The sequence below is a fragment of the Narcine bancroftii genome, chromosome 2 (assembly GCF_036971445.1).
Source record: "Narcine bancroftii isolate sNarBan1 chromosome 2, sNarBan1.hap1, whole genome shotgun sequence".
Classification (NCBI taxonomy): Eukaryota; Metazoa; Chordata; class Chondrichthyes; order Torpediniformes; family Narcinidae; genus Narcine; species Narcine bancroftii.
In genome coordinates this window covers 193587905-193611555 of record NC_091470.1, presented here as the reverse complement: position 1 = coordinate 193611555, position 23651 = coordinate 193587905, and the positions used below count along the sequence as shown (strand labels likewise).

General features: G+C 41.5%; 1 protein-coding gene across 5 annotated transcripts in view; it reads left to right on the top strand.

Moving 5' to 3' along the window:
- The window catches only part of LOC138754875 (zinc finger CW-type PWWP domain protein 1-like), a 131318-nt gene that overhangs the window by 94114 nt on the left and 13553 nt on the right, over positions 1 to 23651 (top strand). For all 5 annotated transcript variants that reach the window (XM_069919815.1, XM_069919812.1, XM_069919811.1 and 2 more), the window contains 3 exons: positions 15049 to 15116; positions 19906 to 19969; positions 21999 to 22148. In XM_069919815.1, the coding sequence (XP_069775916.1) occupies positions 15049 to 15116; positions 19906 to 19969; positions 21999 to 22148 (282 nt within the window). The remainder of the gene's footprint in view (positions 1 to 15048; positions 15117 to 19905; positions 19970 to 21998; positions 22149 to 23651) is intronic.

The window sequence follows — 23651 nt, the reverse complement described above, 5'->3', positions numbered from 1 at the left end:
CTTTTTGCTTGTCTTTTGTCAGTTTTATCCAACATTGGATCCAAATCAAGGTTAAAATCCCCTGCTATCAATATAGTCCCCTGCGTATCTACAATCTTCAAAAAAATATCTTGCATAAACTTTTGATCCTCTTAATTAGGTGCATATATATTGACCAAATTCCAAAATTCTGAATATATTTGACACTTTATCATTACATACCTCCCTGCTGGATCTATTATTTCTTCCTCTATTTTGATTGATACATTTTTATTGATTAATATAGCTACACCTCTGGCTTTTGAATTATATGATGCTGCCACTACGTGCCCTACCCAGTCTCTCCTTAATTTATTATGTTCCACTTCAGTTAGATGCGTTTCCTGCACAAATGCTATGTCTATTTTTTTCTTTTTTCAGTAAATTTAATAGCCTCTTCTGTGTAATTTGGTTATGTTTTCCATTATTATTTCTTCTTTCTTCTTTGGCTTGGCTTCGCGGACGAAGATTTATGGAGGGGGTAAATGTCCACGTCAGCTGCAGGCTCGTTTGTGGCTGACAAGTCCGATGCGGGACAGGCAGACACGGTTGCAGCGGTTACAGGGAAAAATAGGTTGGTTGGGGTTGGGTGTTGGGTTTTTCCTCCTTTGCCTTTTGTCAGTGAGGTGGGCTCTGCGGTCTTCTTCAAAGGAGGTTGCTGCCCGCCGCACTGTGAGGCGCCAAGATGCACGGTTTGAGGCGATATCAGCCCACTGGCGGTGGTCAATGTGGCAGGCACCAAGAGATTTCTTTAGGCAGTCCTTGTACCTCTTCTTTGGTGCACCTCTGTCACGGTGGCCACTGGAGAGCTCGCCATATAACACAATCTTGTGAAGGCGATGGTCCTCCATTCTGGAGACGTGATCACTTTTATTTACGTTAATCTTGTATTCCGACATTTCTCCATATTCCTTCAATTACTTAAGTAATTCTTTTATTGATATTTCTGGTTCTGTTAAGTATACTATAATGTCAACTGCAAATAAACTGATTTTATATTCCTTGTCTTTTATTTTTATCCCTTTTATTTTATTTTCTGTTCTTATCAATTCTGATAGTGGTTCTATAGCTAACGCAAACAATAAAGGTGATAGTGGGCATCCCTGCCTTGTTGATCTGCTTAAATTAAATTGCTTTGATATATATCCATTTACTGTCACTTTCGCCAATGGCCCCTTATATAATGCTTTAATCCAATTAATATACTTCTCTGGTAAACTGAATTTTTGCAATACTTTGAATAAATAATTCCATTCTACTCTGTCAAAGGCCTTCTCTGCGTCTAAAGCAACTGCTACTGTTGGCGCTTTACTCCCTTCTACTGCATGAATTAAGTTAATAAATTTACAAATATTGTCTGTTGTCCGTCTTTTTTTAATAAATCCAGTTTGGTCTAGATTTACCATTTTAGGTACATAATCTGCTAATATGTTTGCTAATAGTTTAGCTATTATCTTATAATCTGTGTTAAGTAATAATATTGGTCTATATGACGCTGGTGCGAGTGGATCTTTCCCTGTTTTTGGTATTACTGTAATTATTGCTGTTTTGCATGAATCTGGTAAGATTTGTGTTTTGTCATTCTGTTTGTTTATTTCCAGGAGGGGAGAAATTAATAAATCTTTAAATGTTTTATAGACTTCTATTGGGAATCCATCCTTTCCTGGTGTTTTATTATTTGGTAGTTTTTTTTATTATCTCTTGTATTTATACTATTTCAAATGGTTCTGTTAATTTATTTTGTTCCTCTATTTGTAATTTTGGTAGGCCAATTTTAGTTAAAAATTCATCTATTTTGCCTTCTTTCCCTTCGTTTTCAGTTTGGTATAATTGTTCATAGAATTCTCTAAAGTTTTCATTAATCTCCATTGGATTATATGTGATTTGTTTGTCTTTTTTCCTTGATGCCAATACCATTTTCTTAGCTTGTTCTGTCTTAAGCTGCCATGCTAGAATTTTTTGCATTTTTTCCCCTAGTTCATAATATTTCTGTTTTGTCTTCATTATGTTCTTCTCCACCTTATAAGTTTGTAGTGTTTCATATTTTATTTTTTTATCTGCCAATTCTCTTCTTTTAGTTGTGTCTTCCTTCATTGATAATTCTTTTTCTATATTTACTATTTCCCTTTCCAACTGCTCTGTTTCCTGATTGTAGTCCTTCTTCATCTTGGTTACATAACTTATTATTCGCCCTCTGATGAACGCTTTCATTGCATCCCATAGTATAAACTTATCTTTCACTGATTCCGTATTTATTTCAAAGTACATTTTAATTTGTCTTTCAATGAATTCTCTAAAATCCTGCCTTTTAAGTAGCATGGAGTTTAATCTCCATCTATACATTCTTGGAGGGATGTCCTCTAACACTATTGTCAATATCAAGGGTAAATGGTCCAATAATATTCTAGGTTTATATTCTGTTTTTCTTACTCTATCTTGCATACGAGCTGATAACAGGAATAGGTCTATTCTTTTGTATGTTTTATGTCTACCCGAATAATATGAATATTCCTTTTCCTTTGGGTGTTGTTTCCTCCATATATCCAAAAGTTGCATTTCTTGCATCGATTTAATTATAAATTTGGTTACTTTGTTCTTTCAGTTAATTTTTTTCCCAGTTTTATCCATATTTGAATCCAAATTAAGGTTGAAATCCCCTCCTATTAATATGTTCCCTTGCGTGTCTGCTATCTTCAAAAAAATATCTTGCATAAACTTTTGATCTTCTTCGTTAGGTGAATATACATTGAGTAAATTCCAAAACTCCGAATATATCTGACATTTTATCATTACATATCTCCCTGCTGGATCTATTATTTCCTCTTCTATTTTAATTGGTATATTTTTACTGATTAATGTAGCTACTCCTCTTGTTTTTGAATTATACAATGCTGCTGTTACATGTCCTACCCAATCTCTCTTTAATTTTTTATGCTCCATTTCAGTTAAATGTGTTTCTTGCACAAATGCTATATCAATTTTTTCTTTTTTCAAGTAAATTTAGCTGTTTCTTCCTTTTGATTTGGTTATGTATTCCGTTAATATTTAAAGTCATATAGTTCAACGTAGCCATTTCATACTTTGTTTATCTTCCCTTTCCGTTTCCTCATCATCACCTTTCCTTCTTATCCATTTCTGCTTTCTTGTTTTGAACACTTTTTAGACAACATTTCTAAAACATCAAACATTTCCCTTATTCTCCTATCTAAAATTCCTTTAACCCCACTATCCCCTCGCCTTCCTGAGTTGCCCTTTGTCCCTTGTCGGGCAACCACATCTCCCCTCTTCATTTGGATTTGCGAATTCACTTGCAAGCGTCAACTGATTTTGCAGTGACCGTAACCTCTCCCCACCCAGCCACCCCCGGAATAGATTTCAATTTTCATATATAACAAAGGTCTATCTTTTAATTCCCTCCTTATTTCCTCTATTCCCTTTCATTCCCTTATTAATTCTTATCTATACTCTATATATTTTCCTCTAAATATATGTGTATACTCATGTATACACATATATATACCTACACATCTATACACATCTATACACACATACATATAGTTCGTGGTCATTTTTACTCACATTACATGTCTTCATCTCTCTGCTTGTTTTGTAGTTTTTCTGCAAATTTTCGTGCTTCCTCTGGATCCGAGAATAGTCTGTTTTGTTGCCCTGGAATAACTATTTTAAGTACCGCTGGGTACTTTAACATAAATTTATATCATTTTTTCCATAGGATCGTTTTTGCTGTATTGAACTCCTTCCTCTTCTTCAGGAGTTCAAAACTTATGTCTGGATAGAAAAAATTTTTTTGACCTTTGTATTCCAGTGGCTTTTTGTCTTCTCTTATTTTCTTCATTCCTTTCTCCAATATATTTTCTCTTGTTGTATATCTTAAGAATTTTAATAAAATGGATCTTGGTTTTTGCTGCGGTTGTGGTTTCGGGGCTAGTGTTCTATGTGCCCTCTCTATTTCAATTTCTTCCTGTAATTCTGGTCTTCCTAGGACCCTGGGGATCCAATCTTTTAAAAATTCTCTCATATTCTTGCCTTCTTCATCTTCCTTAAGGCCCACTATCTTTATATTATTTCTTCTATTATAGTTTTCCATTATATCTATCTTCTGAGCTAACAGCTCATGTGTCTCTTTAACTTTTTTATTAGATTCTTCTAATTTCTCTTTTAAGTCCTCTACTTCCAGTTCTACGATTATTTCTCGTTCTTCCACATTATCCACTCTTTTTCCTATCTCTGATATGACCATTTCTATTTTATTCATTTTTTCTTCTGCACTCTTAATTCTTCTTTTTATCTCATTAAATTCTTGTAATTGCCATTCTTTCACTGATTCCATATATTCTTTAAAAAAAGATATATCCATTGTCCTGCCTTTCCCTTCTTCTTCCATTTCTCTATGTTCTTCTTCTTCTTCTTCCTCTGGGTTGGCGATCTGTTGTTTCCTTGTTTTCTTTTTGCTCTCTTCTTTCTTGTTCTCGTTGTTTTCTATGTTCTCCTCCTGTTGCTGTGTTGCAGCTGTCACTCTCAACTGTGGAGATCGACTCCGCAGCTGTTCCCCCCTCCCGTCAGTGTGTTTTTTTTCATGCGCATCTCGCATGCGCGGTTGCGCACTTTTACTCGGCTCCACGAGCCATTTTTGTAGTCCCGAGCTCGGGACTTCCACTGACCTTAGGGAGCGGGCTTCTCTCTCCGCGGCGTGTCTCCTCGGACAGGTAAGGCCTTCACCTTCTTCTTCCGACGTTCTTTCATCTTTTCTTGCCGTTGCATTCGACTTTTCTCTCTTCGGTGCCATTTTCTTCTCACCTTTACTTTTACTTTGTTTTAATTTTTATTCTTGTACCTTTGTGTTTTGTGCGTTTTTTTTTCAATTTTTCCGGAGAGGGCTGGGATTCCCTGACCGGCCACTACTCCATCATGTGACTCCCTCCACTTCAGCAATTTTCAATGTCTTAGAAATAGCCATCAGTTCCTTTTTTCTTGCTCTGCCTCTCTGTAGGTGATGGTTGTAACAAAAATGTATCAACTTCCATTGCTGCTGTTTTTCCAGGCACCAGCTTACAAAAATTCCAGACACAATAGCTTGCAAAAAAAAACCTCATTTCAACTAATAAATCATCAAATTGCAATGTTCAAACCCTAAAATGTTATGGAGTCCAGAGGACCCCAAAAACCAGCAGCAATAGAAATGCACCACAACACAGGTTACTTAAACAAAAGTAGTTTTAAATTATATTTGAACAAGAAAACAGAATTAAACTTTAACTTATTACTTAACCTACCTAACTACATAATCCCCACTCTAACTCTAAGTGCAGGTTTGTGTAATGTATATTTAAGTCTAGAAAAGTTCTTTGGTTCACAGTCCAATCTCACTGGTTGCAAGCAATTCTTGTACTGTGCACAGAAGTTAGCATTAACAAAGTTCACTAGTCTTTGGTGCTTAACAGGCAAATGGTTACCACTCAGGATGGTTCTTGCTGGTTTTCAGAGAGAGATTCCTTTTCCAGGACATCTGCAACTAATTCCTTCGCAATCAGTGTTGCTGACTAGAGCTCGTCGAAAGATCCAAAGACTTGTTGATCCAAACCAAAGCTTTTATTAGCAAAAGACAGGAGCTCTTCACAGGTGGCCGACCAGTCCGGAATGATCCGACCTAGGGACACAACCCTTAAGGCCCAGACAATAGGCGTGGCTTAGCTCTCAGCCAATCGCTGTAAGCACAGTCTAGATACAGTAACTATATACGCTACTAACATTGGTAATAGATCTGTACTATCACATTCACCCCTTCTTGGAGAACTGACCCTGGAAAAAAAACAAAAATAAAACGAGGGAGAGAATGAAAGGAAGGGGTAAGTCAAGGACTGTAGCGGTCAGGGGGTCTGACCATCTGGCGTGACCGCCGTGGTGCCGGGATTGGGGTCACTGGGATGGTGTCGCCAGCGGGCTCGTCGGATGCGACTGCTCCATCACTCAATTCCCCAGTCGTGTTGTCGGCAGGGTGGCCCTGGTCGTTGGGATGCTGTTGGTCCTTCTGTTGCGGCATGGGGCCTGGAGAATAACAAGTTGGGGAAGGTTGGGTTGGGGGGGTTGCTGGGGCTACCGCGTGCTGAGCTAGGTCCCGCACCGAAACAGTGTCCTCCCGCCCATCTGGGAACTCAACGTAGGCGTAATATGGGTTCGCGTGGAGTAGAGTCACTCGGTCGACCAAGGGGTCATTCTTTGAGTGCCGGACGTGGCGTCGCAAAAGGATGGGGCCAGGGACGGTGAGCCATGCCGGTAGAATGGTTCCTGATTCGGATTTCCTCGGGAAAAGGAACATCCTTTCGTGGGGGGTGGCATTTGTTGCAGTACATAGGAGGGAGCGGATGGAGTGTAAGGCACTAGTGAGAACCTCCTGCCAGTGAGAGGTGGGGAGACCTTTAGACCGGAGAGCCAGTGTAACTGCTCTCCATATGGTGGCATTCTCCCTCTCGACCTGGCCGTTACCGCGTGGGTTATAGCTCGTGGTCTTGCTTGAAGCGATACCACACTCCAGAAGGTACTGTTGCAGCTCCGCGCTCATGAATGAGGCCCCCCTGTCACTGTGGATGGAATTGGGGTATCCGAAAATAGCGAAAATACTGTGAAGGGCCTGTATCACTGAGGTGGCAGTGGAGTCTGGGCAGGGCACAGCGAACGGGAAGCGGGAGTACTCGTCGATGGCCGTAAGGATGTAGGTATTATGGTTGGTCGACGGTAGGGGCTCCTTAAAGTCTACGCTAAGACGCTCGAAGGGACGGGTGGCTTTGATAACGTGGGAGGTATCCGGACGGAAGAAGTGGGGCTTGCATTCAGAGCACACCGAACAGGCTCAGGTCATGGAGCGGATATCCTCGACTGTGTAGGGTAGGTTGCGCGCCTTGACAAAGTGGGCAAACCTAGTGACCCCTGGATGACAGAGCGCCTCATGGAGTTTCTGTAGTCTGTCCATCTGTATGCTGGCGCACGTCCCCCTGGAGAGCGCGTAAGCGGGTCGTTGAGCTTACCAGGCGGTACAGGATGTCATAGTTAAAGGTGGAGAGTTCGATTCTCCATCTGGCGATTTTGTCGTTTTTTATCTTACCACGCTGGGTGTTGCTGAACATGAAGGAGACTGCGCGTTGATCAGTCAACAGTGTAAAGCGCCTCCCAGCGAGGTAATGTCTCCAACGACGCACTGCTTCAACTATGGCCTGGGCCTCCTTCTCGATCGAGGAGTGTCTACTCTGGAGGGTTCTAGAGAAGAAGGCTACAGGCCGACTGGCCTGGTTCAAGGTGGCTGCCAGAGCGAAGTCGGATGCATCGCTCTCGACTTGAAACGGGACAGACTCATCGATCGCGTGCAGCGTCGCAGCAGCGATGTCGGATTTGATTCGATCGAAAGCCGCTGTGGCTTCGGTCGAGAGGGGAAAGGAGGTGGTCTTGATAAGAGGACGCGCCTTGTCGGCGTAGTGTGGAACCCATTGGGCGTAATACGAGAAAAGGCCCAGGCAGCGTTTGAGAGCTTTCTGGGTATGGATGGGGGGGGGGGGGTAAGTCCATTAGGGGACGCATGCGGTCAGGATCTGGCATGACTATCCCGTTCTCCACCACGCAACCTAGAATAGCGAGTCGTATGGTTTGGAAGACACACTTGTCCAAATTGTAAGTCAGGTTCAGCCGACGGGCAGTTTGAAGAAATTTGTCTAGGTTGGCGTTGTGGTCCTGCGTGTCGTGGCCGCAGATGGTGATATTGTCCAGATACGGGAAGGTAGCGGTTAGCCCGTTCTGGTCCACCATCCTGTCCATTTCCCGCGACACCATTCGTGACCCCGAATGGTACCCTGAGAAATTGATATTGCCGCCCATTTGCTTCAAAGGCCGGGAATGGTCGGTCCTCGTAGCGGATCGGGAGCTGGTGGTAGGCCGAATGTAGGTCAGTGGTGGAGAAAATGCGGTATTGGGCGATCTGGTTCACCACATCCATGATGTGTGGCAGGGGGTACGCATCCAGGAGGTGAAGCGGTTAATGGTCTGGCTATAGTCGACCACCATCCGTAGTTTTTCCCCGTTCTTGACAACCACCACCTGGGCTCTCCAGGGGCTTGAACTGGGTTCGATGATGCCCTCATCCAGCAATCTATGCACCTCACTCCTAATGAATTGCCTGTTTTCGTAACTATATTGCCGACTTTTGGTGGCCACAGGCTTCCAGCCAGGGGTGAGGTTTGCGAAGAGTGCTGGCGGGGCAATCCGGAGTGTGGAAAGGCCGCAGGATTGGTCCCGGGGCACGGGGGCGGGTTGCTCGGGTGCTTCAGGGGTGGGGCGATGGCAGACCGAGAGGGGGGCGTGGGGTCCCCCAAAGTGTAGGGACACCGTTCGGAACTGACACTGGAAGTCTAATCCCAGCAACACTGGGGCGCACAATTGGGGAAAGATAAATAATTTGAAGTGGGTGACCGTTACGCCCTGTACTTCCAGCGTGGCGATGCAATACCCCTTTATCCCAGTCGAGTGCGACCTCGTCGCTAATGAGATCCTCTGGGTAGTGGGGATAATGTCAAGTCCCCAACGGAGGGCCAGATCTGGCTGGATAAAACTGTCAGTTGACCCAGAATCAAATAAGCAATTGGTGTAGTGTCCATGCACTTTAATCAGTTCCATTGCTCTGGTGAGGGGATGAGAGCATTGCTGGATTAGTGTTATTGAAGCAGTTGACAGGGGAGTTTTGCGCGATGACGTCACGCAACGGGATGATGTAGTCAACGCTCGAGGAGCAGGTTGGAGGACCTCCCTGAAGTGCTGTTGTGGCGGCGTCAGCGGGTGAATGGTAAGTAGTGTGGTTTGTAGTTGCTCGTGATTGGCGGTGGGTAGGTCGTAGGTCGCGGTGGTCGGGCCCTGGCGGTCGTCGGCGAAGGACGCTAGGGTGAGTACCTGGTTGGCCGCGGGGGTGGCTGTGGCGGCGGTAGCAGCAGCGGTTGCGTCAGCCCCGGGGGTGTCTGTGGAGGCGGCAGCAGCGGCCCCGGGGGTGTCTGTGGCGGCGGTAGCGTCAGCCCCGGGGGTGTCTGTGGCGGCGGCGGTAGCGTCGGCCCCATGGGTGTCTGTGGTGGCAGCAGCAGCGGCGGTAGCGTCGGCCCCGGGGGTGTCTGTGGCGGCGGCAGCAGCGGCGGTAGTGTCAAGTGTTCTGCACGGGGGCGAGAGGCGGGCCAACACCATGGTTGCGAGGGTGGGCTGCCCCTTCCGGGTTCGGCGTCTCCGTGACGTCAGCCGTTCCCATGCAGGGGAGCCCTCGCTCTCATTGGACGAGAGCTCTGGGGAAGAAGAGTTTGAATGGGATAGTGGCGGTTGGGCTTCACACGAGGCACTGTGTTTGCCGGCAGCCATTTTAGACCTACAGACTGCAGCAAAGTGGCCCTTTTTAAGGCACTTCTGGCACCTGGCTTTTCTTGCTGGGCACTGGGACCTGCTGTGTTTGTCCCTCCCGCAGAAATAACATTTTGGGTTCGCATGGGGCAGGGGAGCAGCAGCCGACAGGCCGTCAGTGGTAGGGTAGAAGGGCACTGTACTCACATCAGAACGTGGGGTCCAGTCCCTAGAGAACTCGGTGGACTTTAAGGCTGCATCCTCCATTGTGATTGCAATCTGGGCCACGTCCTCTAGTTTTTCTACCCCTTGCTCGAGCAAGCGCAGCCTCACTTCGCGGATGAAAATTTATGGAGGGGGTAAAAGTCCACGTCAGCTGCAGGCTCGTTTGTGGCTGACAAGTCCGATGCGGGACAGGCAGACACGGTTGCAGCGGCTGCAGGGGAAAATAGATATATATATGTATGTATGTATGTGCATATGTATATATGTGTGTACATAAGTGTATTTAAAGGAAAATATATAGAGTATAGATAATAATTAATAAGGGAATGAAAGGGAAGAGAGGAAGTAAGGAGGGAATTAAGAGAGTGACCTTTGTTATATATGAAAATTGAAATCTTTTCTGGGGGGGCTGGGTGGGGAGGAGTTACGGTCACTGTGAAATCAGCTGACGCTTGCGAGTGAATTCGCAAATCCAAATGGAGAGGGCAGGTGTGGTTGCCCGACAAGGGATAAAGGGCAACTCAGGAAGGGGAGGGGAGATTGGGGCTAAAGAAGTTTTAAATAGGAGAATAAGGGAAATGTTTGATGTTTTAGAAATGTTGTCTTATAAAGTGTTCAAACAAAGAAAGCAGAAATGGATAAGAAGGAAAGGTGATGATGAGGAAATGGAAAGGAAAGATAAACAAAGTATGAAATGGCTACGTTGAACAATATGACTAAATATTAACGGAATACATAACAAAATCAAAAGGAAGAAACTGCTAAATTTACTGAAAAAAGAAAAAAATTGATATAGCATTCGTGCAAGAAACACATTTAACTGAAATGGAGCACAAGAAATTAAAGAGAGATTGAGTAGGACATTTAAAAGCAGCATCATATAATTCAAAAGCTAGAGGAGTAGCTATATGAATCAGTAAAAATGTACCAATTAAAATAGAAGAGGAAATAATAGATCCAGCAGGGAGATATGTAATGATAAAATGTCAGATATATTCGGAGTTTTGGAATTTACTCAATGTATATTCACCTAACGAAGAAGATCAAAAATTTATGCAAGATATTTTTTTGAAGATAGCAGACACGCAAGGGAACATACTAATAGGAGGGGATTTCAACCTTAATTTGGATTCAAATATGGATAAAACAGGGGAAAAAATTAACTGAAAGAACAAAGTAACCAAATTTATAATTAAATCGATGCAAGAAATGCAACTTTTGGATAATTGGAGGAAACAACACCCAAAGGAAAAGGAATATTCATATTATTCGGGTAGACATAAAACATACACAAGAATAGACCCATTCCTGTTATCAGCTCGTATGCAAGAAAGAGTAAGAAAAACAGAATATAAAGCTAGAATATTATCGGTCCACTCACCCCTGATATTGACAATAGAGTTAGAGGACATCCCTCCAAGAATGTATAGATGGAGATTAAATTCCATGCTACTTAAAAGGCAGGATTTTAGAGAATTAATTGAAAGACAAATTAAAGTGTACTTTGAAATAAATACGGAATCAGTGAAAGATAAGTTTATACAATGGGACACAATGAAAGCGTTCATCAGAGGGCAAATAATAAGTTATGTAACCAAGATGAAGAAGGACTACAATCAGGAAACAGAGCAGTTGGAAAGGGAAATAGTAAATATAGAAAAACAATTAGCAATGAAGGAAGACACAACTAAAAGAAGAGAATTGGCAGATAAAAAAATAAAATATGAAACACTACAAACATATACGGTGGAGAAGAACATAATGAAGACAAAACAGAAATATTATGAACCAGGAGAAAAAACGCACAAAATTCTAGCATAGGAGCTTAAGACAGAACAAACTAAGAGAATGGTATTGGCATCAAGGAAAAAAGACAAAAAATCACATATAATCCAACGGAGAAAAATGAAAACTTCAGAGAATTCTACGAACAATTATACCAAACTGAAAACGAAGGGAAAGAAGACAAAATAGATGAATTTTTAACTAAAATTTGCCTACCGAAATTACAAATAGAGGAACAAAATAAATTAACAGAACCATTTGAAATAGTAGAAATACAAGAGATAATAAAAAAACTACCGAATTTTAAAACACCAGGAGAGGATGGATTCCCAATAGAATTCTATAAATCATTTAAAGATTTATTAATTCCTCCCCTCCTGGAAGTAATCAACCAGATTGATAAAACACAAAGCTTACCAGATTCATGCAAAACAGCAATAATTACAGTAATACCAAAGACAGGGAAAGATCCACTTGCACCAGCATCATATGGACCAATATCTTTACTTAACACAGATTATAAGATAATAGCTAAACTATTAGCAAACAGATTAGCCGACTATGTACCAAAAATAGTAAATCTAGACCAAACTGGATTTATTAAAAAAAGACGAACAACAGATAATATTTGTAAATTTATTTACTTAATTCATGCAGTAGAAGGAAATAAAGCTTCAACAGTAGCGGTTGCTTTAGACGCAGAGAAGGCCTTTGACAGAGTAGAATGGAATTATTTATTCAAAGTACTACAAAACTTCAGCTTACCAGTGAAATATATTAATTGGATTAAAGCATTATATAAGGGGCCATTGGCGAAAGTGACAGTAAATGGATATTTATCAAAACAATTTAACTTAGGCAGATCAACAAGGCAGGGATGCCCACTATCCCCCTTATTGTTCATGTTAGCCATAGAACCACTAGCAGAACTGATAAGAACAGAAAATAAAATAAAAGGGATAAAAATAAAAGACAAGGAATATAAAATCAGTTTATTTGCAGATGACGTCATTGTATACTTAACAGAACCAGAAATATCAATAAAAGAATTACATAAGAAATTGAAGGAATATGGAGAAGTGTCGGGATACAATATTAACGCAAATAAAAGTGAAGCAATGCCAATGAATAATGCGGATTTCTCAAAATTTAAGAAAGAATCACCATTCAGATGGCAAATGCAAGCAATGCGATACCTAGGTATACAAATAAATAAAAACCTTGGCCATCTATATAAACTCATTATTATCCACTAATGAAAAAATTACAGGACGACTTAGAGCATTGGAAAGACTTACTACTAACACTAATAGGAAGGATAAACTGTATTAAAATGAACATTTTCCCACGGATACAATACCTATTTCAGGCATTGCCAATACACTTGAAAGAGAAATTCTTCAAGGAGTTAAAGAAAATAATAAGGAAATTTTTATGCAAAGGGGGGAAACCGAGGATTGCACTAGATAAATTAACAGAATGGTATAAACAAGGAGGCTTACAGCTGCCAAACTTTAAAAATTATTATAGAGCCGCACAATTAAGATACCTATCAGATTTTTATCAAACAAGGGAAAAGCCAGATTGGACTAGATTGGAACTAGATAAAATAGGGGAGAAGATACCTGAACATATATTATATAAATGGGATGAAAAATTGGTACAATGTAGGAATTCTCCAGTATTACATCATCTGCTCAATATTTGGAAGAAGATTTATGTAGAAAGGAATAAAACAAATTACCAACTACTAAAACTAATACTGACGCAAAATCAGCTAATCCCTTTTACAATAGATAACCTTTCCTTTAGAGAATGGGAGAAAAAAGGGATTAAAAGAGTAGAAAATTGCTTTTCGGGAAATAAATTATTATCCTTTGAACAAATGAAGGATAAATATAATATAACTCACGATACAGTGTTGACATACTACCAACTGAAATCCTACTTGAAGGACAAATTGGGAAGCAGTCTGAGGTTACCAGAGGGAAGTAATTTTGAATATGTGATAACAGACACAATATTAATCAAAAAATTTATAACAAACATGTATATTAAACTACAAGAAAAGGAGAATGAGGAAACAAATGGTAAAACTAAACAAAAATGGGAACAAGATCTAAACATAAACATAAAGAAGGAAACATGGGAGAAGTTATGCTCAGGAACTATGAGAAATACAATAAATACGAGGTTACGTATGATACAATATAACTGGATACACAGGCTATATATTACACCTCAATAGTTAAATAAATGGGACCCAACAGTATCTGACAGATGTTTTCGCTGTAAAAAGGAACTGGGAACAACAATTCATGCAATCTGCACATGTGAGAACGTGAAAAAATTTTGGGAAGATCTAAACCAGATATTAAATAAAATCACAAAAAGTGATTTCTCGGTAACATAAAAAAACAAAGAATTTGGACTTGATTTGGATGGTGCACAAAAAAGATTTGTTAGGATAGCCCTAGCTCTAGCAAAAAAATGTATTATGTCAGCCTGGAAATTAGAAGATAACTTGAGAGTACAACAATGGTATATAGAAATGGATAAATGTATTCCATTAGAAAAAATAACATATAATTTTTATTTGAACAAATATGGGAACCATACATGAAACATAATAGAGAAAACCTACCGGGGACATCTACCACCTAAAATGACAGAAGAAGAAGAGAATTAAAAGAATTGACTCAGTGGAATTTCTTGTTTATTTTTATTGAGTGACAACATTGTTTGACGGGCTTAATGTATCTTAGATTCTGAACTTTAAATGAATGGGAGGGGAGGTAGGGAGGGTGGGAGGGGAGGAGGGAGGAGTGGGGGAGAAAACAACACTGTATATATTTGAAAAGGAAAATGTATGTATCTTGATCAATGTGGTTTATAGTGTAAAAAATAAAAAAAATTTAAAAAAAATTTGGTGAAACATGAAAGTCTGCAGACACAAACACTGGAGGAACTCAGCAGGTCTCACAGCGTCCATAGGAGGTAAGGATATATTACCGACATTTTGGCAAGAAGCACTCAGGCCTGCTACTTCAGTTCTATATCTTTACCTATGGATGCTGAGGGACCGCTTAGTTCTTTTAGCATTTCTATGGGTTTATTTTCCACCCAATTAACATACCGCCCCAGTAGGTTTTGAAGGGTGGGAGGAAACTGAAGCACCTGGAGGGAACCCACACAAACATGGGTAGACCGTACAAACTCCTTACAGACAACGCACTATGGCTTCAGTGGGGTGGGGTTGGGGGTGTTGGGATGGGGTGGGGAGGGGGTGTTGAGGATGGTTGGGTAACAATGTACATCCAGATATATTGTTGAAACAAAAGGATCATATAGTTACAACAAGTCGAACTGATGCTCAAGCTTGACTTGCCTTTTCCTATAATTGACAGGAAAAAGAATCTCAGGGTTATATGCGATGTCATGTTTGTCATCTGACAATAATTCTGAACATTGACTTTGATATTGGGTATTAACATTGACACTAAATTCAAATGCATGGATGTCTTTCCAGGTTTAATTGATCAAAATTGAGCATGAGACTCTGATTGGCTTATACTACTCTCTGAAACCGATACTTTATGCATCATGAATAATCAATATTAAAGCCATTGTTTTGTTCCATAGAAATTCCTTGGAATGTCAAAGACATTAAAAGATCCAAATCCAGGAAAAATGAAGATGATTGGAATGAGGTAGGTTTGAGCAAGACTTCACTTGTCTGCAAAGATACCTCCGTGAAGATTACTGTATGAATTCTGTAGCTGAACCTTCGGATCTCTAGATCAGAATATTCATCTTTACTTATGCCCAATTAATCTTTTCTGGAAGTCATCTTCAGTATAAATCTAAAATCTGGACTGCTCGGGGATTGGGTCGGTCTGGATTTTTGGATTTTCTAGATTCTCGGGCAATAATTTTAAAATTCAAGTTTAAGGAGGAATAAAGAAGAGAGGAACAGGGTAAATTTTGAAAGTTTATTCATTAGCAAATGCAGTATGCTTCATTTATTAAATGGCAGCACAGATAGCGGAACACTTTTACAGGCCAGCGATTGGGACCGGGTTCAAATCCCGCGTTGTCTGTAAGGAGTTTGTACGTTCTACCCATATTTGTGTGGGTTCCCTCCAGGTGCTTCAGTTTCCTCCCACCCTTCAAAACCTACTGGGGGCGGTATGTTAATTGGGTGTAATTGGGCGACACAGGCTCATGGGCCAGAACGGTCTGTTACTGCACTGTATCTCTACATTTAAAAAAAAGTCTAAATTTAAAACGAACGACTTTAAAGACAAATAAAGTCAACTCAACAAAAATATAAACATAAAATATTTTCACGACAAAAAAAAACGTGTAATGCTTGAAATTATGTTTAAAAATGAATATAGTATACAAATTAATTTCTTTGTGATAGCTGTATTGAGCGTGGTTGCTTGTTGCCACTGTGTATCTGTGGCACTTACGCATGCATGCATTCACACGAAAGCCCGCTAAATTTAAAAAGTTTGAGAGTTTTCAAAAAGTCCAGATTCTTGGGTGGTCCAAATTTCTGGCATCCGGATTTTTGGATTTGTACTGTGTGTATAAATGTGCATGATATGCGACTGAATGCAATAACAGTTTGCTCTAATGTAACACCTTGAACACAGCAGGAGCATAGGGAGAAACAAATTTTACCAAACCATGTCAAGAGACGTCAGAAATAAAACCTGAAAATGCTGGGAATACTCAGAGCTAAGGCGGAATCTCTGGAATGAGAAACAGATCGTATGACAGGTTCAAGGGACAGCATTCCTCTTATTGTCATGCAATAATAGAAAAAATGTAATATACGTGATATACTTCAACTTTTGCCTGCCTTAAAGGCAAAGAGTCACTGTGAAAATTGCTCAGTGGCCCCAATAATAAGAGAAAGAGAAGCAAAAGAGAATCCCTTCAGAGACACTGAGGGTCCATGGATTCGCCTCCAGCGCTCCTGCAGCCTCTACAGCTGTACAGACTCCTGCTCAATCTATTGGCAACCTGAGTGCCAGATCGGAACCTCTGACACGATCTGGAAAGCTTTCAGCACCCGAGGCCCTCCTTGCCCTCAGCACCCTCTCGAATCCCAGTTCTGATATCTGGTTCTCATGAGCTAGTCTCCAGTAGCCTGCAGTCAGGTGTGGGTCCTTCAACCAAAAGTTGCCTGCAGCCTTTGTGAGACCTTTGACCGAAAGCCTGTGTAGTCTGCTGCTGTGATCACCTTCCTGTAGAATAATCTTCCAGGCTTCTCAATGAGATGAGTGGGGGGATGTTCTTCCAGTTTCTGATGCCCTACACTGGTCCGCAGCTCCCTTGGAGTCTGCAACTCCTCTAGTGCACTGCCCACCACATGTGCCACCATCTTGGGCATAGACCTCTGTGGTTACAGGATGTTAAAGAGAAACACTGTTGGCTCATCTTTTTCTTTTCTTTATTTCTTTGGCTTGGCTTCGCGGACGAAGATTTATGGAGGGGTAATGTCCACGTCAGCTGCAGGCTCGTTTGTGGCTGACAAGTCCGATGCGGGACAGGCAGACATGGTTGCAGTGGTTGCAAGGGAAAATTGGTTGGTTGGGGTTGGGTGTTGGGTTTTTCCTCCTTTGTCTTTTGTCAGTGAGGTGGGCTCTGCAGTCTTCTTCAAAGGAGGTTGCTGCCCACCGAATTGTGAGACGCCAAGATGCACGGTTTGAGGCGATATCAGCCCACTGGCGGTGGTCAATGTGGCAGGCACCAAGAGATTTCTTTAGGCAGTCCTTGTACCTCTACTTTGGTGCACCTCTGTCACGGTGGCCAGTGGAGAGCTCACCATATAACACGATCTTGGAAAGGCGATGGTCCTCCATTCTGGAGACGTGACCTACCCAGCGCAGTTGGATCTTCAGCAGCGTGGATTCGATGCTGTCAGCCTCTGCCATCTCGAGTACTTCGATGTTGGAGATGAAGTCGCTCCAATGAATGTTGAGGATGGAGCGGAGACAACGCTGGTGGAAGCGTTTTAGGAGCCGAAGGTGATGCCGGTAGAGGACCCATGATTCGGAGCTGAACAGGAGTGTGGGTATGACAACGGCTCTGTATACGCTAATCTTTGTGAGGTTTTTCAGTTGGTTGTTTTTCCAGACTCTTTTGTGTAGTCTTCCAAAGGCGCTATTTGCCTTGGCGAGTCTGTTGTCTATCTCGTTGTCGATTCTTGCATCCGATGAAATGATGCAGCTGAGATAGGTAAACTGGTTGACAGTTTTGAGTTTTGTGTGCCCGATGGAGATGTGGTAGTCATGGTGGGGAGCTAGCTGATGGAGGACCTCAGTTTTCTTCAGGCTGATTTCCAGGCCAAACATTTTGGCAGTCAAGCTGGCTCATCTAACATGCTGTTAAAGCCGCCAGCTTCAAAACCAGTTATGTAATACTGTACTTGCTTTTCAGACCCAGACCCCAAATGCTTCTTTGGGAGCCAGTCACATATTTCTCCCAGAAATTCCTTCCATGCCATCCAAATCATGTGGGGGCTTTTTCTGAGCACGTTGTTCTTGCATGTGATGCACTCGCCTTATGTACTGTGATGGTCTGTTCTGCCATCTGGTATTAAGGGGTGTCTCCACTGGAGGCAGAAAATTTCCCATTGTGAAGATTCAGAGCAGAGAATGATGCACAACATGGTCCCTTGTAGAAGCTTTGAAATTGAATTCACAGACTCCCAGGACTTTTGCTATTTCTGCAGCTCTAAAGGTGTCTGTTCTACCTGTATGTGTAATTCAAGAGGTCTTAGTTCCACCTTGAGAATTTTAACTCCTCAAGCCCTGACTGCACTTTAGCCAGATATTTGGGCACTCAGCAGAAAGGGGAATCAGGTGTCTTCCTTGAGAAGGCTATTCCTGGGCTTGGCCAAATTTATATTACCGGCTTGTATGTCATTGAAGAGTCTGTCCATAGTGGGCAGGAATGCATCCAACAAAGTTGGGGTAACATTTTAGTGTAAATGCTGCAAGAAAAGTCATTTTTAAAAAGACAAACTGGTTTTGGAGGTTTGGATCTGGAGTTCAGGTTGCTGACGGATAGAACAGGGATTGATACAGCTGCAGGAACACTGGAAGTGAATTCATGGACACTCAGTGACTCTGAAGGGACTCTCATTTGCTTTTGTTTCTCTTACTGTAAGGGGTGCTGGGCAATCCTATTGGTGACTATTTGCCTTATAGCAGGCAGAAGGAAATTTTGTGTATTATTACATTTTCTATTTTATTACATCTAAAATAATTGAACAAAAAGTACACAAAATGAGGGAAAATAGGATCTGAAAGGTGACATTTTCTGACTAAGAGTGCAGGCTCCACGGCTTGAGGTCCATGCCAACCAAGTTGCCTATCTGAACCAGTCCCGCTTGTCTGCATTTGCCCATCTCCTTCTAAATTTATCCTATCTTATGTGCCTCTCCAAATGTCTTTATTGACCCTGCCTCTTTCACTTTCTTTAGCAGTTCTCTCCACATATGTACCATATGTGGAAAAGAAGCTCCTCGAATCTCTTTTGAATCTTTACCCCCTCATTTTAAACCCATGCCTCTAGTTTTAGACTCTCCTACCCTGGTTAATATCTGTGACTATTCACTTTATCAAGTCTCCTCATAGACCTCAGTAAGATCACTCCTTAGTGTTCTGCACTCCAAGGGTAAAAAGTCCTTGTCTTTGTTTATTAAATTTAAATTTAGACATTCAACACGCTAACAGGCCCTTCCAGCCCTCAAGCCGCACACATACACCTACAAACCCTGTACATTTTTGGAGGGTGAGAGGAAACTGGAGCACTTGGAGGAAACCCATGTAGACTCTGGAAGAACGTTCAAGCTCTTTACAGACAGTGCCAGATTCAAACCTGGGTAACTGGCACTGTAATACCATTGCGCTAACCATGCCACCCTATTCAGAATCTGTCTCATATCTCCTTATAACTCAAGCCCTCCATTCCAGGATACACACTGGTAAATCCTTTTTTAGACTCTTTCTAGTTCATGACTGTGATAGTACAGACCTATCACCAATGTATATAGTTACAGTATCTAGAATGTAATGACTGTGCTTACAGCCATTGGCTGAGAGCTTAGCCACGCCTACTGTCTGGGCCTTAAAGGGTTGTGTCCCTAGCCAGGTCGGATCATTCCGGACTGGTCGGCCACCTGTGAAGAGCTCCTGTCTTTTGCTAATAAAAGCCTTGGTTTGGATCAACAAGTCTTTGGTTCTTTCGACGAGCTCTACAATTACCCACTGAAATATTTCTCCAATTTTAAAGGTTTGTTGCTTATGTCATCACACACTAAGTTTTGGCACCAGGCTCTCTTCTCACATTTTGTGACTAATGCTGTACTCTTTCCATAAGATATAATTGAAAGAAAACTAGCCATACATGGATTAACATGTATTAGTGAACATTTCAACTACCCTTTATTTATAAAATATCATTTATATTTTCTTGTAGGATAGTGCAAACAAGGTGCCTGTTGTGGCTGGAACTCATCAGCAGAAAGTCAAGAAAGAAAAAGGGAAGTACTACTAAATTTTATATATGTTAAAAAATCTAAGTGATGAGCCAAGCCCTCCAAGATACTTGCAAAAGTCAAAAAGAATAAAAAAAAGGAAATATTGATTATGGGGAATTTCAGAGGAGTTTGAAAATATTCTTACATTGGCACATCTTTAGACTGGAGACCAAATCAGTTCCAGCACTCTCCATTTATTGCAATGTTAAATCCAGCTTTATTGTGGCTAGAGCCAGATGCTGGAGTTAGCAGAATAAACAGATGGCACAGAGTGGTATAGGTGGAATTCTATGATCTTGCCCGAATGAGAGAGAAAGCGAACTAGTGAAGGAATCATTCTTGTGGGGATTATTAGTGTCTGTTATTTCACGCTTGAGATTTGAGAGTGCAGTTTTGTCTGACATTCCAGTGCAACACTGCTGCACTGTCCGAGTTCTCTTCTTTAAACAAAGATGCAGTTTCCCCAAGGATTTGCTTAAGTGGTGTTTGGATGCATCTGCTTCCACTTATACATCTCGTGATATTTGGTGACATCGAAATCAATGACACCAAATACCAAATAAGTCATTTGATGTTCACAAGTAGTGATTTTACATCACCATCAAATTGAATTTCACCCCCACCGTGTTAAGACGGGAGAGGAGTATCCTTCCACAATGTGCAAAAGTGCTCACAAAAATAGTAGAGAAAGAAGAAAGTCCACAGGCACTGTGATTGTAGTAAATACACAGAATGCTAGAGGAACAAAGGAGGCAAAGATAAAAAACCAACGTTTTAAAGGGTTCAAACCTGAAATGTTAGTTATATACAGCATGGTAACATGCCCTTCTGGCCCACGAGTCCATGTTGCCCAATTACTCCCAATCGATTTGCAGCTGCTCCTGTACTTTTTGGACGGTGGGAGAAAACCCACTGGGGGCTTCAGTTTCCTCCCACCATTTGAAACGTACTGGGGGTGTAGGTTAATTGGGTGTAATTAGATTTTTTTTAAATGACCTGTTTCCGTGCTGTATGTCTAAATTTAAATTGTAAAAAATTAAAGAAGCCATACCACCCAGGAAAAACCCACGTAGAAACAGGGAAAATGAACAAACTCCTTACAGACAGCATTGGATTTGAATCCCATTCCCGATCACTGGCGCTGTTACATTGTTGCATGAACCACGACGCCCAATGTCTTAGCCTCTATGGAAACTCCTGCTGAGTTTTTCCAGCAATTTTGTGGATTTATTACAAAGTGGAGATGCACCAGAGACAACAAATACCGGATTCTGGAGCAAAAAAAAACAGTCTGCTAGAAGAACTCAACAGGTTGGGCTGTAGGAAAAGGGTGACAGTCTTGATGAGAGGTTCTGACTCAAAATATTGACCATTCTTTCTCTCCCACTGATACTGTTCAACCTTATAAGTTCCTTTATAAGTTTAGGCTTCTTTTGTATTCTCAAGAAAACTCATTATTGAAACAGTAAAAACACAAAATGCTGTAAGAGCATAGCAGGTCATGCAGTGTCCATAGGAGGTAAAGATATAACCGATGTTAGGGCCTGAGCCCTTACTCAAGGTATGAATAAAAGACAGGCAGGCCCTTGAATAAAAAGACTGGGAGTGGAGGGAAGAAAGGACAGGGGGAGGAGCACAGGCCAACAGGTAAAGGCCATAATTAGACATGGATAGGAAGACAGGAGAGGAAAGATGAGAATTGGTCATGATGGGGAGGGGTGGTGTGGTGGCTTTGTGAATGCAGAGCTGGAGGGAGGGAAAGGGAAAGATAGAGAGACAGTTAGAGGAAAGGGGACATAGTGGAAGGACAGAGATGAGTGTGGGGTGGGTGTGTCTAACAGAAGCCAGAGAAGTCAATGTTATTGTCATCTGATGAGAGAGTGCCCAGACAGAATATGAGATGTTGTTCCTCCATTTTGCTGGTGGTCTCAATTTGCCAGATCATGAGGCCATTGAGAGTCATGTAGGCAAGGGATTTGGGTGGAGACACAGAAACCACACAAGCTAATGTTAACATTGATTTGAAATCTAGATGTGGACCAAAGTGGTGATGACCTAAAGAGACGAAGGAAACAAGAATCCCCAGCACAGTTACTGAGGAAGGAACACGTGACTCAGCCAAAGCGATTTAGAGTCCCTTCGTTGAAAGGAAACAGCACCGGAAAAGTTCCAATAAGCAGAGGTAGAATCTTGCTGCGCTGCAGCTGAATAAAGCCCTGAGTCTGATGCAAATATTTTTGGTATTTCTGCAGAGAATCTGTCGGAAACTTACTGACACTATAAGGAACATTTTCAATTTTTATCTCTGCATTTTTGAAGGGAGTATTTTTTACTGTTTGGTAAAAATATTTCACAGCATTATGCCATTCTGTCCATCAAATCCATACTGGCTTCTCATAGAGTAGTAATCTAGTCTCATACCTGCAATTATTCTTTTGCAAGTGGCTATTCCTTTGATGATAGATTGATTCCATTTTCATGGCCTATGTCGGAAGTGAATCCAGCCCTGAAGTCTTTCAGAATATTAAAAATTATTCCCCAGAACCCAGAGGAAATTCACATGGTTGCAAGGAGAACATGCAGCATCAGAGGTCATCTCCGCCATCAAGAAAATCTACAGGGGAAGGAGTCACGTGATGGAGTAGTGGCCGGACGGTGAACTCCAGCCCTCTCCAGAAAAGTCGGAAAAAACAAAGGAAAACACAAAGGCACAGAAATAAAAGTTAAAGAAAAGTGAGTATAAAGGTGGAAAGAAGATGGCGACAAAAAAAGAAAAATCGAAATCAACGGTAAGAAGAGAGGAAGAGAAGACAACGGAGAAAGAAGGAGAAGGCCTTACCTGTTCGAAGAGGCCCGCGGTGGAGAGAGAAACCCGCTCCCTCAGGTCGGTAGAAATTGGACTACAAAAATGACTCGCTGAGCCGAGTAAAAGTGTGCAACCACGCATGAAAAAAAACACACTGACGGGAGGGGTGACCAGCTGGGGAGTCGATCTCCACAGCCGGCAACGACAGCTGCAGAACACCTGCAGCAAGAAGAGAACACAGAAGACAATGGAAACAAGAAAGAAGAGAAGAAAAGGGCAACAAAGAAACAACAGATGGCCAACCCAGAGGAAGAAGAAGAGGAAGAGTACAGTGAAATAGAAGAAGAAGGGAAAGGCAAGATAAAGGATTTACTTTCTCTTATTAAAGAATACATGGAGTCATTTAAAGAATGGCAAACACAGGAATTTAATGATTTAAGAAGAAGAATAAACAACACAGAAGAGAAAATGAATAAAATAGATATGACCTTAACAGAAATGGGAAAGAAAATGGACAAGATGGAAGAGCGGGCAGTAGCAGCAGAAATGGAGTTAGAGGACTTAAAAAAGAAATTAGAGGAATCTAATAAAAAAGTTATAGAGACACAAGAACTGTTAGCTCAGAAAATAGATATAATGGAAAATTATAACAGAAGAAATAACATAAAGATAGTGGGCCTTAAGGAAGATGAAGAAGGCAAGAATATGAGAGAGTTTATAAAAGATTGGATCCCTAGGATCCTAGGATGTCCAGAACTACAGCAAGAAATGGAAATAGAAAGGGCACATAGAGCATTGGCCTTTAAACCACAACCACAACAAAAACCAAGATCTATTTTAGTAAAATTCCAAAGATATACTACAAGAGAAAAGGTACTG